Source organism: Phragmites australis, chromosome 7 (genome assembly GCF_958298935.1).
Source record: "Phragmites australis chromosome 7, lpPhrAust1.1, whole genome shotgun sequence".
NCBI classification, from domain to species: domain Eukaryota; kingdom Viridiplantae; phylum Streptophyta; class Magnoliopsida; order Poales; family Poaceae; genus Phragmites; species Phragmites australis.
Window position 1 is genome coordinate 27,352,016 of NC_084927.1, and position 16,869 is coordinate 27,368,884.

General features: G+C 41.7%; 1 protein-coding gene across 2 annotated transcripts; it reads right to left on the reverse strand.

Annotated features, from left to right (window-relative positions):
* Nucleotides 1–7,807, reverse strand: LOC133924501 (uncharacterized). Of its 2 annotated transcripts, none has more exons than XM_062370074.1 (15): nt 7,581–7,807; nt 5,527–6,174; nt 5,102–5,414; nt 4,865–5,011; nt 4,672–4,760; nt 4,505–4,597; nt 4,095–4,221; nt 3,323–3,387; nt 3,075–3,246; nt 2,262–2,459; nt 2,116–2,163; nt 1,890–2,036; nt 1,171–1,253; nt 611–726; nt 1–509 (listed from the first exon to the last, which is right to left on the reverse strand). In XM_062370074.1, exons 2-15 carry the CDS (start codon nt 6,114–6,116, stop codon nt 427–429), a joined length of 2,271 nt encoding a protein of 756 aa, XP_062226058.1. In that variant the 5' UTR covers nt 6,117–6,174; nt 7,581–7,807; the 3' UTR covers nt 1–426. The 2 variants fall into 2 exon arrangements, with proteins under 2 accessions (XP_062226058.1, XP_062226059.1); XM_062370075.1 differs by lacking the exon at nt 7,581–7,807 and adding an exon at nt 7,457–7,544.
* Nucleotides 7,808–16,869: the final 9,062 nt, after the last annotated feature.

Genomic DNA, 16,869 nt, shown 5'->3' on the forward strand with positions numbered 1-16,869 from the left:
AAATGAAACAGCAAATCTAACTCATTCTCATTCAAATAGCATGAGAATAAGGCAGATGCTTATTTAATACTATACTTTTATTCAGATTATGGATGAACGATTGTACCACCCGGGCCGGCAAACTTATTTCCATTTCCATGGCAACCGTTCGAAATTTCAGTTGCCATTCACCTAAGGAATTCCTTCACCTAACCTAATGATCAGCAGCATGGGGCCTAACTGTATGAATGTAATATCTTTAACAGCAAGCTATGCTACCGGATACAACTTTCACCGCAGCAGCTAGTTGGAACAAAAAGAATGACCGTCCTGCATTTTGATTTACGCATGACACTGCCATGAGCAAACTGGGTTACGCGGGACATTCCCTCGAGAAAGAATGGACCGCCAGAGTTTTAACAACCAAGAATGTGCCAGATATTCCAATCATCGTGCCGCTTCTTCATGTTTATTGTTTTCCTCTGTTTGTGATGCCAGCTTCACAATGTCTTCCACAAGGATCTTCCCTTCTGTTTGGCATAAAAAAGAAGGCTTAGCGATATAGCGTTAAGGAAGATACGCTATATACTTTTTCATCAATACGATAGACAGGAGTGTTGAGTGCAAGGACCATGGTCTTTAGAAAGATTGCTGATAAGCTCTTGGACACCTTCCGTTCCTATGGTGTCTTTGAGATAATTTGCTGCTGCAGCTACCTCTTCAGGAGTCACTTTGCCATCACGGTCCCTGTAAATAAATCAACATATTAGTGACCAAGGAAAATCAATTTGCTCACGATGTGGGCATGTGCTGCAGTTTCTCTTGGTTAGAGGAACACACTATGAGATGGGCCATTTGCCAATTTAACAGTGTGAGCATGAAATTTAATCGAGCTGCTGCTAGTTATAGAGGGGTATATGATTGCCAATATTTGCAAAATCTACTAGATCTTTAACCATCTAAATCAAATTCTAACTTAAGTGTGTGAATCAAGGAGGAAAAATTGCAGTATTATCACCAGCTCCCTCCCTCAGCCAATATTGTTTCATTCCTCATTGAATTTTAGCACCTTTTGGTGCCATTTCCATTTTTCATTAAGAAAATCGTGATTCAAGAAATATAACCAAAAAATTTCACCAGCAACAAAGCATGCTAAGTGATTCAAAATAAGTGCACATGCAACAAGCTTACCTATCCAGCAGCTGCCAGCGATTGCCAATTTGAGCATCAACATCATCAATCTCCTTTTCTAATTTTTGAAGCATAGCATCAACCTGAAATGCAGCAAAAAGAAAATCGCCAGCAAATAGCCTCACTACTCAACTAGCAAAAAAGTTTCTAAGCACAACGTCAGAATGGGGTATGGATATTTTTCTGCATATATTTGCAAACAAATAAAGTTAACAAAGTAGTCAGCATTTACTAGTACATAACGCATATCATCTAAAGCAGCATAGTGATGTCTACTTCTTTTCTACCTGTTTAGGAAGTGATTTGCAGGAACTACTTGCTGCTAGAAAGAAGCCCATTAGTGTTTATTACCACTCTAATACATCAGCAATGTTTTAACTCAATGAGTTGAAACATACATTTTAAGGTGCTGAACAACGGACATGCATAATTGGAGGTGATTGCTTACAAGTATCTGGTGACAAATTTCTACCTATCTGAAAAGTTTATTACAATTCATAGGCTAATAAGTGGAGCTCACAACTACCAGATGACAAATTTCTACCAATCTGATAGAATTCTGCATGCAACCCAACAGTTCCTGTACTTTCAAGCTTCTCATATACAGATATACGTTTAGTAGTGCATATTTCACTTGAAAATAAAGGATACTTCCTAGTAGAAGTTTTAGCAGAGATAAATCAGCCTGTAGAGCTTTAGTTGAAGAAAAAACTCCTTACCCTATCTATCAATGCTGAAGAGACCTTCTCTCCCACAGCTGCCTCCGCAGCATGGTCTGATTCCTCCCGAGCAGCCCTGTATGCCCTCTTGGCTTCTTCTTCACCCTCCGTACCCTCCTTTTCAAGCATGGTGTTATACAGTTCTATCTGTATTCCACAACAGTGGGGTGTATTAACTTATGAAAACAGACAGGGCATAAATATTCAGTCCAACTTCAGATCATACCTCCTTGTTGACAAGGCTTAAAAACTCTTGGCGCTCCTTGGTAACGGACTGCAAGATAGGAGAAGGTACATTTGAATTTAATGCAAGTTTTTACTACAAATGTAGGATAGGCATAGTAGTAGCAAAAAAAGTGACTTCGATCATACAGAAGCAGATGCAAGCACAGCCAATGCTTGACTGATACTGCAAAGCTGCGCTTTCTTATCATATTTTTTCACTTTCTTTAGTTCCTCTTCCTCCATAACAGTAGGCTCAGTCATTTCCTTCAGAGCCAAATCTTCTTCAGTAGCCTTTGACTCCTCGAGTTTTGCCTTCTTTTCTTTCTCTTGTTTTTTCTCCTCTTCCTGAGCATTATTTGGTATGCAAAAGCATCAAAAACAATTTATTGTTGACAACATGGCATTGAATTATCACATAGTGGGATTCAGAAAAGTTGTATAACTATGCTGATTCTTCAGCCAAAGAATATACATAGAAGGAGAGGTGACTTAGATATTAAATTGGGCAACTGAAGAACATAAAAAACAAATAGGAAATATACAGCTTCAAGTTGGGCAAGTAACTACATGATGAACAAAATTTATTGTGTTACTAAATGATATGACTGAGAATTTATGCAACTGCTAGATGGATAGTGATACTGGTAAGATATCAGCACTCATGCTAAACTTTAGTTCAAAATATGTACATCTCACTAGAAAAGGACTTTCAAACAAAGAACAGTGCCAATATTCATGGACCTGCGAGTATGGTGATACAGACAAGAAAGCGAGAATAACGGCAATCTGTGTAAGCCATGCCTACTAAAGGGTACTTTTCATGTTTTCCCCAAGAATATTTGGCATAAAGAACAGTGAAGAATATCATTTTATAATACCCATCCCTGCTTAAAAGTTTAGACCTGCAGATTCCTCATGTACACATGGATTTGAGTGACTCATGTTTATACTTCATAGTACCTTGATAAGTTCTTCCTGCATCTCCAGAAATTCCAATTTTCTCTTCCTCTCCGAAACAGAATCTTCAGAAGGCAGTACAGTCCCAACTGTATCGACAACTTCGTCTGGCAGAGAAGATAAGGTTGCTACAACAGCCTCCTCGGGTTTCATTTTCCCAGACACAGTAAAAGCTCTGACAGAATTTTCGAACACATGTGAGAATTTGAACAGTAGCAATACACTATCAGGACATTTATCAGAAAAATTACCTTGAGAGTATTAGAAGAGAAGATGGCACAGAATGATTGAGCGATAGATCCAACCAGTCTCGGAGCTGAACATAAAGTTAAGTGTTTAGATTATTGCAACATTTTCTTAAAATATTAGAACAATTAACTGAAGCAGATATAGTCCTTGGATAGTATTACCCATCTAATCACTACATAAACAACTGAAGACACCTTCTACCATATCTCAAATATTTATGTCATTCTCTAGTCTCAAACTCTCAATGCACAGTAACACTGTTTTAGCTAACGAAGCATTCACCAAATAAGTTGTGTAGATAATGATACGCCATTTTACCTTCCCTCGTGTGACAGTAGCAGTTAGTTATAGCAACAAACTTACAAGATATGGCCACAAGATGCATCTCAATGGGTGAATGGGACAAGAACTCTAATGTAAAATACATGTGAAACATCACAAGGACTTAACTCTCGGTATTCAAGGCAATTAATAAACTAAACTAGTAAAGTGGGAATACATGACAATCTATTGAACCACCAAGGCACCAAAAACAATCATCCGGTATTTTTTTTTAAGACCAATGTGCCTCATCAACAATTTCAAAGCAAGCAAGCACAGTGTTATTTCGCCACAAATGCCAGTGTTGAAATCCGACTCTGACTCAGGTGCCCAACTTGGCAATTTTCTTTTAGAAACTGTAAATAGAACTTGGAATCTGACACAATTTTCGAGTGTCTGACTCGGCAAAAAAAAAAAAAAAAGGTTCGGGTGTCCGAGTAACACTGAGCAAACCTGTTGGCACATCTCCTCTGTTGACAACAAATCAAGGTGACCACGTTCACGACATGCTTGCCGAAGCTCATGTTCAGAAAGAGTCTCCACACCCTCAACTTGAATCATCTTATCATCATTCTTAATGCTGCAAACATAGACATAAACTGATATACATATGTGCACTACAGTAGTACCAAATGATAAGCTGTACTGAAACTTGAAAGAGATTTGGGGTTTGTTTAAATATCTCTAGTTGATCTTAATGCAAGAGGCTCAGATCAATAGTAACTACATCCAGTAGAAAATCACGTTTAAATGTTAAAGATACAATATTTACTCTCACGATGAACTAAAGGTTTGCACAACATCATCCATCACATAATTTCCCTTCCCTAACATCTACATGTCGAGGTAATTGGAATACATACTCTTGTAATTTCTTCCGAAGCATGAATCTCAAGTAGTGGTCCGTGCCAAAAGGTTGGATCCCCATGTATTTGCACATATTTACCAGCCGTGGTCTGCAGAAAAAAGTTGATCAGGCATCTGGTATGATCAAGGATTGAGTCTATATCTATATTCATAAAGCGCCAACCTGCTCATGTTATCCAAGGTCAGCTCGTCATTAAATAGCTTTGCAAAGCTCAAAATTTCTTCATTAGAGGCATGACCACCTTTCCTAACCTACTTGCAAATTTGAGTACGTCACCAATAGGTAAAAACTAAAGCACTTAGTGGTATGTGTTTTCAACTTGATGCTACAAATTGAGCATGTAAAAAGCTGATACCTTATTCAAGAACTCATCCAGATCTTCAGCAGTCTGTTTCATTTCTCCACTACGTGATGTTTGAACTTCCTTTGCCATTTCTTTTGCGGTGTCTTGTAAAAACTTCGCATATTCCATCCTTGCTTTCAGTTTTCTTTTTAATGCCTCCTGTATATAGCAATATTAAGTGCGGTCCTGAACCATGTCTGCATCTAGTAATTCTATTGACAAGACAACCTAATTGATCTGGGTCAATACCTCTTCTTTCATCTTGTCCTGGAAAGTGGATGGCAACATGTTTGGGAACAACTTGAGGAATACTGGAAGCAAGAATTCCATGAACGGAACAATAATAAACACGGCAAAAGGTACTAGCCTGAACATATCTGCTGTTGTACGTGTGAGCTGCTGCCTCTCTCTTCTTGTAAGGCCTTTTCCACCAGCAAGTTTCACCAATAGTCTTGATGAAATTCTCACATCCGCCCAGAGTAGCTTAGTGCCTAACCAATAATGCTGCAGTGTAGAAACAAATTCATGCTTCCAATGCTTCAACTTTGCAGCCCAATCAGCTCTTAAAACCACATAAAGAAAAATATATGTCAAACATTGAAGAGTGCAGACAAAAAGCTATCCATCAAAAAAGAACAATACGGCAGTGCTTAAATTTGAAGGGGAACTGAGACCTGCTCATTGAAGCAATAAGTCGCAAAGCAGGACCAATACCCAGAAGCCTTGCCCGGAATTTCTGTATGATTGATTGGTCAGTCTTTTGCACTTCCTGCACCAGCTTACCTTTTGCTTTTGCTTTTGCAGTGCTTAATCCTTCCACTGCCTGATCACATTCTTCTGGGGATGCCTCCTTTTTTTGTTGCTTGTGCTTCTCATCCTCACTCTGCTTGCCTGCGATATTAACTTCAGGCTGCCCAGTTGTGTTTGATGAGGTGCGGACTGACTGTAGGAAACACCTGGCTCCCAAGGGGAATCCAGAATTCTGTGGTCCAGAACCATAAGTGGGCAGAGAGACCACACAAGTTGGACGCCACGTGAAACCACTACTGAGGACATACAGATTTCGCTTACTTAAAGTATACTGCGCATTAGCATGATTATAATCTGCTGAATTTTCCTCTGAAAACAAACATACAGATCTCTGCTCAACCTCACATCCAAATTTTCCTTGCCCGATTGTACTAGTGGATGAAGGTAATAAAATAGGTGCACTAGTATGCTGCAAAATGTAATTCCTCCTCCTGATGATAGCCCTCGAGGCCATTCTTGCACACTTATTCCTTTTCTCAAGGAAACTCCACGATCATTCCTCAGGTAGAACCCTGAAATGAGGCAAAACTCCAGTTATGACGTCACCACATCAAAATATGCAAACATATGCAACAAAAGAAGCTCCAATAAAGTTTGTCAATACACAAACTATAGAATTGGTTTTGCATAGCAGCAATAATAGTTCAAATTCCTTAAAAATCATATTTAAAAAATACAATCATCAAAATTTCAGAACACATCAAGACCATAGAATTACAAATATTCCATAAAGAAAATAACTTCTGAAAACAGAAGAAGGATCTACCTCATATATAAATTTCGAACCATACGAAAATCTTAATTGAGTCTTAAGTTGTACAACCTGGATCATGTTAGGCCATTCAACCCTATAGCACAAATGATCCAATATACTACTGTATCATGTTGAGCATGGCTGTGTCGTCTTAGTTTGCATTATTTTACTCTTATTAACCTTGTTTAAAATGCAGATATGTCTGGGTTATGAAAAATCTGGTTCATGCTTTTTTTAGGGAATCAACAGAGGGAAAAGCACCCACCTGAACGTAATCTGGCTCTTGCTTTACTAATAAACATTAATTGTGTCAAGAAAACAGCCAGCCTATATTCCTAAGTTAGGAAAATTCATCGTTCAAGTCTAAAATCACCATTACCAAACTTTGTATGAATACACATCATCCAGAACATGTATTCTATACTTCTATGTCTCCACAACAACCCTTAAATGCATCGGTATCTCCAAGTACTTATGGAAGGGAATTAGGGGTCAAAAACTACAACAACAGTAGCTCTTTCAGAAGATTCAACAAGGTTCATGGGTGACAGTTCACATAGATCAGCAATTCTAGAATAGCACTCATCCTAGAAGTGTTTGTAGCACAGGCAATCCTAAAACATTCGTGAGCATCTAAATCACTATTGAAACAAGAGTCAACAAATTCACAATCTGACCGGGATTATGATCGCTATTATTAATGACGCCATGTCTATCAGTCACTGTCATTTAAAGCCATATCGCGTCGCATTCAAGTCCGATCAAACCATTCCGTGCCCGAGATCGGAACCACATGACCGCAACGAACCCCCGACGCCATCAGTAAATCCCACCACCACCAAACCATCTCCGCGACCGCGCGAGGCGCGAGCTCGCAGGGGGCGATCCATGTCGCCAAAATCTTCAACAGGGAGCCGGAACAAGACACCCGGAGCACCCACAAACCGCACCCACGGAGTCCCAGGCAAATGGAGAGAGAGAAGAAGAAGAAAAAACGCGGCGCGGTCAAAGGAACCGGTCGGGAGGGCGCGCTCACCCACCGGGGTGCTCCCGGTGGCGGGGGATCGGGAGGGCGTCGGACCCCGTCGCGGCCGCGCGTGGGATTGGATTGGACGAGGAGTTTCCCGGGAGGGGAGGGGAGGGGAGGGGGGGGAGGTACCGTACCGAGAGTCCGAGACGCGGGGCGTTTGCGCGCAGCTTGCAGGGGAGGGAGGTGGGCAGGAAATGCGTGAGCAACGACCAGATTGCTGGAAATGTCGCCGATCGGGGAGGACTGGGGAGGAGCAACGCAAGCGTCTGCGTCTCTCCGCGATGCGACCTGCGACTGCGAGTGGAGTGGAGGCAGCGGCCAGCGAGCGGTTGGACCTGGGAGGGGCCGTTGAACTGAAGCTGTTTAGGGATGGTAATTGGATCCTGGGTTTGAGTATCGATGGGTTTTGCAATGACGGATTTAGGTTTGAGTTTTATTTTTCGTTCATGGCTCCATCAGGATCGGGTTTCTATTTTTGTCCTCAAATGCTTATCGGTTGTTCAAAACCCACTCTTATTTCTTGCTCCGATGACATGACTCCTATTCAGTTTTGCTCGTCCTTGGCTTAGCGTTGCCCATCCCTCCGCTATCGTCACCACGTGCTCTCGCCTAGGTTTCTATTTTATCCTCGGATGCTTATCGAGTTACTCGAAACCCACTCTCATTTCTTGTCCTGATGGAACGACTCCTGTTCATCTTTGCTCGTCATCGGCTCAGCGTTGCCCGCCCCTCCGGCATCGTCGCCACGTGCCCTTGCCTGGGATCTACCGTCTGCGTCTCACCTCACCGCGTCACCGGTCGCTCGAGATCTGCGTGTCACCAACCACCTCCTTTCGGCCTAATCACTGCCAAATCCCTAATTTTTTCTTCCCCTTTCTCCCTCTTCCTCTCTCTTCCGTCTCTCCCGTCCCCTCCCCGTGACCCCACCGCCTGTCAGCGCAGCGCCGCGCCACGCCGCGCCTACCGTCGCATCGCCGCGCGGGCAGACCTCGCGCCGCCTCACGCCCCGAAACGCCTCGCCCCGCGCGCCTGCCCTTTGCCTGCCCTATATAATGAGGTGAACAGTGCATAGACCCCATCCCCTTCCTCACATCCACTCTCTCTCCCCGTGACCCCGCCGCCTCCCTCTGAGCACCACTGCCGCCGATAACCCCCCCCCCCCGGCCCTCTTCTCTCTCCATCTCTCTCCTTTCCCTCCCATGTGGGCATACCTAGGCCACCCATCGCCGTCGACCGCCGCTTCCCGTCGCCTTCCCGCTGCCAGCCACCGCCCTCCCCGGCACCGGCTGCCGCATCCGTCGCCCGCCAACCGGATCCGACCGGCGAGGCCCGCCGCCGGCCTCCGCCGGCGCGACGCCGCCGTCCCATCGCCCCTCCACTCGTTCTCCCCGTCGGGATGCCCGGTCGGTTCCTCTCCTCTCTCTTCTCTCCCTTTTATCTCTCTCTCCCCTGCGACTGATAGGTGGGCCCGAGCTCGGGCCGAGCCGTTGCAGCCGAGCTGCAAAAACCGAGCCGAGCCGTCTTCAGAAATCGAACCGAGCCGCCCCTGAGCTGAGCCACTGAGCCGTGAAACCGAGCCGAGTTGAGCCCTGAGCCGAGCCAGCCCCGAGCCGACTCAACAGAATATTCTGGGAATATTCTCCCCTTTTCTTTTTCTGAATTTCTCTCCCGGCAAAACTTTCGAAGCCCGTTTCTCCTCCATCCTAACTCCGTTTTCAATGATTCTTCCACCGATATTCATCTAAAGTCGAGATCTGTCCAATCATATCAATTTCATAATTTTGAAAATTGTTTAGTCATTGTTTTAATCGTTTGATTGATCGTGTGCGTCTTTGTCGTTGTTGCGATTACTAGAGGAATGAGCATTCGAGGAAGATCCTGAGGATCCGGAGTTTGAAGAAGGAGCAGACGAGGACTTCAACGAAGGCAAGTCCTACATCCATTGATCATATTGATCCTATGATTTTAAATACAACCCGTAGAGCCGTTGTTTCAAACAATAGGAGTATGCATGATTAAATTAATAGTTGTGATTATAACTAATGCTAGAATAGTTATGACATAGCTTGTTTATGCCATGCCTTATCATTGTTACCTTTATTCTGTTGAAACTCTAGAAGGTTCCCAACATCAACTATAATGATTATTTAGATGAATGTTTATTTACTAGTATGCTTAGGATTGCTTTACTCAAAAGAAGGAACTAGATTATCTACATACGTTAATCATGCTTTAAAAAAATGTGAAGTGATGTGTGCTTGGTGCGTATGCGTGTAAAACTTGTGTTCTTGAGAAAACTCTAGAGTAATGTTGACAAGGGTGAGTAAGGTACCCCACAAGGGTGGGAACTACCTTAGAGCAAGGTTCGCCTTTGTGGTGTTCTTGCTGGGAGACTCTTGCCTCGGTCGTATAAGGACCGGTTCGCTGTGACATCTTACCTAGTATCCACTCGTACAACCACATGGTCTAAATGGGCAGCACTTGACCTAACTCCTCTGACTTAGTTCGGTACCCACCCGAAGGCCGGTAGTGGCAATGGGGACCAGGAGAAGACTTGGGTGGTGCATAGCCCAAGGTCCGGCTGGTGATATTGTTAAGGCTATGTCAAAGTCTTGGGATTACTAAATGGTCCTTCCCATGGATCTTCTAAGGCCCCTTGTATCTTAGTGCCCCATGGGTGGATATTGTTACATCGTTGTGCAGTCATTGCGTCTCGTTATGACAGCTCCACCAGTTACTAAGGTGGGAGCCTGTGCATATATTGTGGGTAAAGTGTACAACCTCTGCAGAGTGTTAAACCTATTCGGATAGCCGTGTCCTCGGTCAAGGACATGCTATGGTTTAGTCACAATGTTAGCTTTTCGGCGAGAGTATCTACTTGGTGTGTGAGTGGGCGACGTGCCCGTGTTTTCGAAAAGAAGGGTTTTGGCTCTATACTCTAAGCCTCCTGGACTGTGTATCCGCCGGTAAAATGCTTGTGGGAACTGGCAAGATGGAAGTATCTCCCTCAGGGCCGTCAACCCCCGTAAGCTCAACTTACGTATTCTCTTTGAAAATATTTTTATTAAAGATAGTCTTTACAAAATGAACTTTGCATCAACAAAACTAGCTTTTCGTAAAACCTAAAAGACTCTACAGCCTTATCCTTGATCTACCTATAAGCATATAATATTCCCCTTGAGGTAGGACTTGTTGAGTACCTTATGTACTCACACTTGCTAATTGTAGATCCAGATAATCCAGAGGCTGACTTCGTCGAAAGATAAGATGAAGATTAGAGAAGTTGGTTTTGTCTGCACTCAAGCTGCCTGTATGGCATGGGTCGCTTTTGCGCCGTTTCCGTTGTGCTGTGAGGATTTGTTAATTTATGCCTACGGGTCTTTATTGTAATAAACTATGTGTTGTACCTATTATCGTATTTGATCGATGTATGTCTGTGATGTCTACTTATGTTGAAATTCGTGCGTACCAGCTACTGATACAGGGACTGGTATGAGGTACACGAGGTGACCCCAAAGGCAGGTGCAGATTATGTTTCCAATTTCGGGTTTCGCCTTGGGCGGGTTTTGGCTGAACCCACACCTGACCCGACCTGTTGTCATCTCTAAAATTGTTGCTGGAGTTTTTTATTTTTATATTTTCAAAATAAAAAATTACAAAACTAGCCGTCCGTTTTAAAAAATAGGCTAAGTTAAAAAAAATAAAGATGTGTTTTTTTAATGATTTCAATAGTATTTTGATTTTTAATAGTAATAGAATAAGATTTTTTTTTTAATCTGTTGTCCATTAAAAGGGCAACGTCTCTTTTTAAAAAAACTATTGCCTCTTAGAATGGCGATAGGTTCCTATCGCGTTTCTAATGGACGTCATTAGCCTATTTTTACAATTTTTCAAATAAATATCTAGCTTTACAATTTTTTATTTTTGAAATAAAAAAATAAAAATTACTGTTGCTGCCTTGCTGGGCCGTGAAACGCCTCAGCTCACTAGCCGCTCGTGGGCTCACGGCCCGGTCCTACACTGCCAAATCTGTGACGCCAACTACGGTCCTTATGGCAAACCGAGCTTAGACCATCCCTAACTATATTTTCTTCATTTCATTTTTTTCTTGATTTTTTTTTTCTCATTTCTTTTTTTTCTCTCATCTTTAACAGCTTTCCTTTGAGAGAAATCGTGAAGGGAAAGAAGAGAGAATCCCGTCCTGAAGAAAATGACCCTAGGAATCCCGTCGTGAAGGGAACCGTGAAGGGAAATCGTTGGAGTACTGAAGGGAACGAGAATCCCTTCGTGCTGAGAATCTCATCCGCAAACGAAGCTGTTGGGCGTGGCCTTAGCTTGGTTGGTAAGTCATCATGTCTTGGCACACGCCCTGGCAATGAGGCTCCGTTCTTCGGTTTTCTATAGAGAATTCCCCTATTAGAGATAGGTATGAAAAAAATTTATCCTCATAAATTTATATGGAGATGGAGATGAGAAGACGCTCATTGTTACCACTCCCTGCTATATCTCCGATATCATATATATATATATATATACACACACACATACACTAAGAAAACATATATATATATAATGTATAAATATTATTATTTCTCCTATATAATGTAATATTTATACATTTATATATATATTAATTACTCTCGTATGCATCAATAAATTACTTATTTATACTACGAATATATTAATATATAGAAATAATTAACTATGATTCAATTTTACATCTCCATTGAGGACCTGATCTCCGCAAAATTCTCCGCGGGGATGGAGATGAGAGAAAACTTCTTCCAATAGCTAAATGGGGATAAGAAAGCATTCCCCAATAAGGATTTGCCCCGTTATCATCCCTACTTGCCCCCGAGGATTTTTTCCGATCTACCTCAAGCGCTTGATGGATCACAATGAGAGAGTGGTATGCTCGTGCTAGTAGAGTCTATAATTTCATGAATCTCTTTAACATACATGTGTAAGTATATGTTATAGGTCTAGTGTATAGGCGTGCATGTGTAGAGTATGATATAGATTCAGATATTACAACTTGTGTCTAATATTGAGACGAAAAAACTACTATCCTTATGCCTACGATTTTTTTACTTTTATATTTTTATTATAAAAGTACATATCTATTTTAAAATATTGTATATTTAAATTATCGTCACTCACCGGAAAGGCGATAACAATAGCAACACCTTTAAAAAAAATAAAGATGCCGTTCTTCCAACTGGCGACATCTTAAAACAGCGTTTGATTGCTCTCAAAATTCAAAACACCATTAAAATAGTCATAAAAAATTCTAGAAAAAAATATGTGGCAGAGGATGTTATAATCTATCTCTTAAAAAAATTTAACTCAGTCTAGTACTTTTACAATAAGAAAAAAAGAAAGATAAATTACATTATACATGGTCTAACATATTGTGTACAGTAAAATTTGTTTTTTTTCTCATTGTACAAATCATATTTTTATCTAATTTTTTAAAATTAGATCATAGAACTTTTTTCCTACATTTTTCAGAATTTTTTCCTATTTCAATAATATCTTGAATTTTTAGAGTAATAAAATAAACTTCGACAGTAAGACGTCGTCCAATCAATAAACAGCGCTAGTCCAATATATAATATTTATAAATAAACATAATTTTTTATAAATATTGAAAAATAAAAATAAAAAAGCCTTCTATGCCCGCAGGGCGCGGCCGCTGGACACGGGCTATACCGAACTCCGAGTGTCCGACCCATGTCTTTTCAGTTCAGTTTTTGAAAGATAAATACAAGAACGAGTACGTCCATTCATTGACCATACCCAACTATGCATGCGTGATAAAACATGTATACCTCATGCATAAACGGGTAATGCATCTCACGCACAGTGCCGCTTACGCAGCCAACGTCGCACCATGCCCAAAAGGAAAAGAAGTCGTATGACCAAACCCTTGGTCCTGTCGCAGGCTGCTAAACGGGGCTATATGGCGCCGCTGCGAGGACAACGTCTAGATTTATAGATTTCTAGGTACGCTGATAACACAGTAGTCTTCGTGTCCCCAACGAGAGGAATGTCTTTCTTGTCGCTATCATTAACTTCTTTGGGGGAAACAACTGACCTCAAAACAAACTTCACCAAAACATCGGTCAGCAAAATAAGATGCTCCGAGGTAAACTTAGATGAGGTGCCAGCTGGCCTTCCCGCGCTCCGTGTCGACTTCCCAATTACACACCTCGCCCTCCCTCTCTCCATGAATGTTACATCCGTTCTCTCCACGCTGGCCATCCCCACGATCCCTCCCTCCCTCCCTCCCTCTGACACATGGCCCCACCCATCATCCCTAACTACCTGCCCTAGCCCAATCGCCCTGCCAAAACTGCTGCCATGACACTCACCAGAACTCCTCCCTGCATCACCGCTCCTACACCTTCAATCAGGGTAGGTGTCCTTGAATCAGGGAAGGTGTCCTTCAATCAGGGAAGGTGCAGGAGCGGTGATGCAGGGAGGAGCTCGGCTGATGGTCAATTGTGGATTTTATAGCTATAAAATCCCTGCATCACCGCTCCTGCACCTTCAATCCTCGCCGAATTCCTCACATCAGACCGATCCGCGCTGTCACCGAACCTTCACCGCACCCTGTCGACGTGCTACTTCAAGCCTCCCCGATGTCGTCCGAGTGCATGTCCACGTTCTCCATCATACCTTGACCTCTGTGACTGCTCGCCGTCGAGTTTCATCGCCGTAGCCGAGCTCGCGTTGCCACTGGACTTCCACTGAAGTAGCTCGTTGTCGTCGTGTGCCCTCGAGCTTCCCTGGCGTCTCGCGACCCTTCAAACAGACTCGACATCGACATCTAGTTGAGCTCCGCCGTTCACCATTGCCCCCCGAGCATCGCTGCACCGTTACGAGTCGTCTCCGACGATCTTCCGCCATGGTCATCGTCGTTGACACCAGAGAAGAGGTCTCCCACCGTCCGATCTCGTATGTGCGGTGTAGGCCTAGATACCCTTTCGTGAATTAGATGTCAGCCGTCAGATCGTGGATCAACACGTGTGATTTTATGAAATCACCACCTCAGCATTGCCACACAAGCGCGCCACGTCAGCCTTTCATCCTACGTGGCAATCCAGTCAGTGCACCCGAGCCTGATCAGCAGTCCAGTTAGCGTGTTGATGTCAACATTGCGCAATAATTAGGGTTTTATATTAAAATTTATCATTAATTTTTTTAAATAGGTAATTTTGCATTTAGGTCTCTAGACTTTTTTGTTTTCACAAAAAGGTTCTAGTCAGCTATTGTTTTTACATAAAGCCTTTAGACTTTCTTTTACATTTACACCATAGACTTACTTTTTTATTACAAATTACTCCCTAAACTTTGCTATTTTTATATAAATGCCCTGATTAGTTGATATTTTACATTTAGCCCCTTGTAATTTTATTTATTTACATATAAACTCCTGAACTTTTATATTTTTATAAAGAAGCCCCTAAACCTTTTCTTTTTTACATATAGGTCCTTTCTATTTTTACCAAATGGTCCATATTATTTTAAAAAAGACCCATGTAGTTTAAAACCCTTATAACTTTTCTGTTATAGCTTTGTTTTAGACGATTATTTCGCTCACACGATTATAGTGACGTGTACTTCCTATTAGTAAGCTTTTATTAGCCTTTTGATATGGTTTGGTGTACTATTCTTAGTTATTTTTACTTGCTTATATCCGGTGTTCGTGAATACAATAGGAGATGAGTAGTGTGTGAGATTGCAAGAGCAAACCTTCGGTGTTTGTGAGCAACCTATTTTTGAAGGCAAGTGTCCTTGACCATTTTGATCCTATTGTAGGAAAGTGTGTCATTTATTTATTCAATTGTATGCTTGTCAATATAAAACCCATGTTTATGGTTTACTAGTACTTTCCAGATTATCCTTACCATATGTGTTAGAGTCGGGGTGTCAAGGGTAGACTTGCTTCGCTCCGTTGTTGTAAGGAATTATTCAAATAATATTCTAATTAATTATTAAGTCGATCATTTACTTAATCATGACTTCAAAGATTAACTAGAATATTATTCCAGTAGTCCCGACACATGTTTTGTGCTCAAGATAAGAACACATGTCTTTCCAACATTTAACATCACAACACAGCTTAATAAAGAGCGAATAATTAATATTACATTACATGTTCTTAAGTATTTACCAAGTTATTGCAATTTACAACAAAAGAGAGCTAGGAAGAGATAAAAATCGACTCAACTCCTAACAAACAAAAGAAACTACACAGCGAAAGACTAAAGACTGCAAAGATGGGTGAAGTCGTATGCCCTTATTAAGCGTGAAGTAGCCAAAGACCAACTCCTCCTTGACGGTAGCACCTGAAAAAGCAGCGTGAATACGAAGGTACTCGTAAGACTTAATTCATAATGTGCACTTATAAATAGCCCGACTCTAAAAATTATGCATTTGGATATTAGCAAGAAAAGGCCATATGATTAAGTAAACTTCATATGCGAAAGCAAATTTGACATAAACATGTGTGAGCATCTATACTTGACCAACATGATTATTTAACCCATAAGCCTTAACTGAACATATATGTAAACGGAAACATAAGAATAATATATGTAAAGCACCATCTCAACCTATCAACCACATCAATCCACACTCGTAACTCTACGACTACTGTAAATGGATAAAAGTATGCTCATGACCGAGAGTACGGCATTTTAAAATATTTTTACACCCTGCAGGGTGTACTTCTTTACCTACATGACTTGAGGACTATACGACATGCATGACCACACATGTCCATACAAGGGGTACTTATATTAATCTTTTCCAATAAGTTTCGACCATTTGATCATGCATCGATAGGTGCAGGAGTTATACAGAACTACTTTCGGAGCAAAATGAATACCCCAACTGGCCTCATGACCGACACCATCGACCCGCACGTCAAAAAACCACGGCTGCAAAGGTAATCGGCTTATCGTTCCCATATGTAACATGTAGTAAGCACGAAAAGTGCTAAAGTCAACTACAACAACGATCGGTGCTTAAATGATGCAAGTGGTCTATGGTGTTCGGGTCCCTCTCCTAACCTACCCAGGAGAACTCCACATCCGGATAGGACAAATACCCCTAACACCACACATATCTCGTCTCATCCTCACCACTCATCCAACCAATACCATCAACCCATCATTGTGATAATTATGCAAGTAATTAAAGCCTATACTCATGAACGATGAAACATTTCACCACTCGACTTCTACTGAGAACCTAAGCAATTGCTAAGCATCAGAATGACATTTTAAGTTTGATAACAACATATTAAACCTAGGCTACAAGGATACAGATCAACAATTATTTAAGACAGGAGAATTAGTGCATCAACATAGGTTCTACCCATCATAAACCCGACATTGACTTGCTTTTCTATTT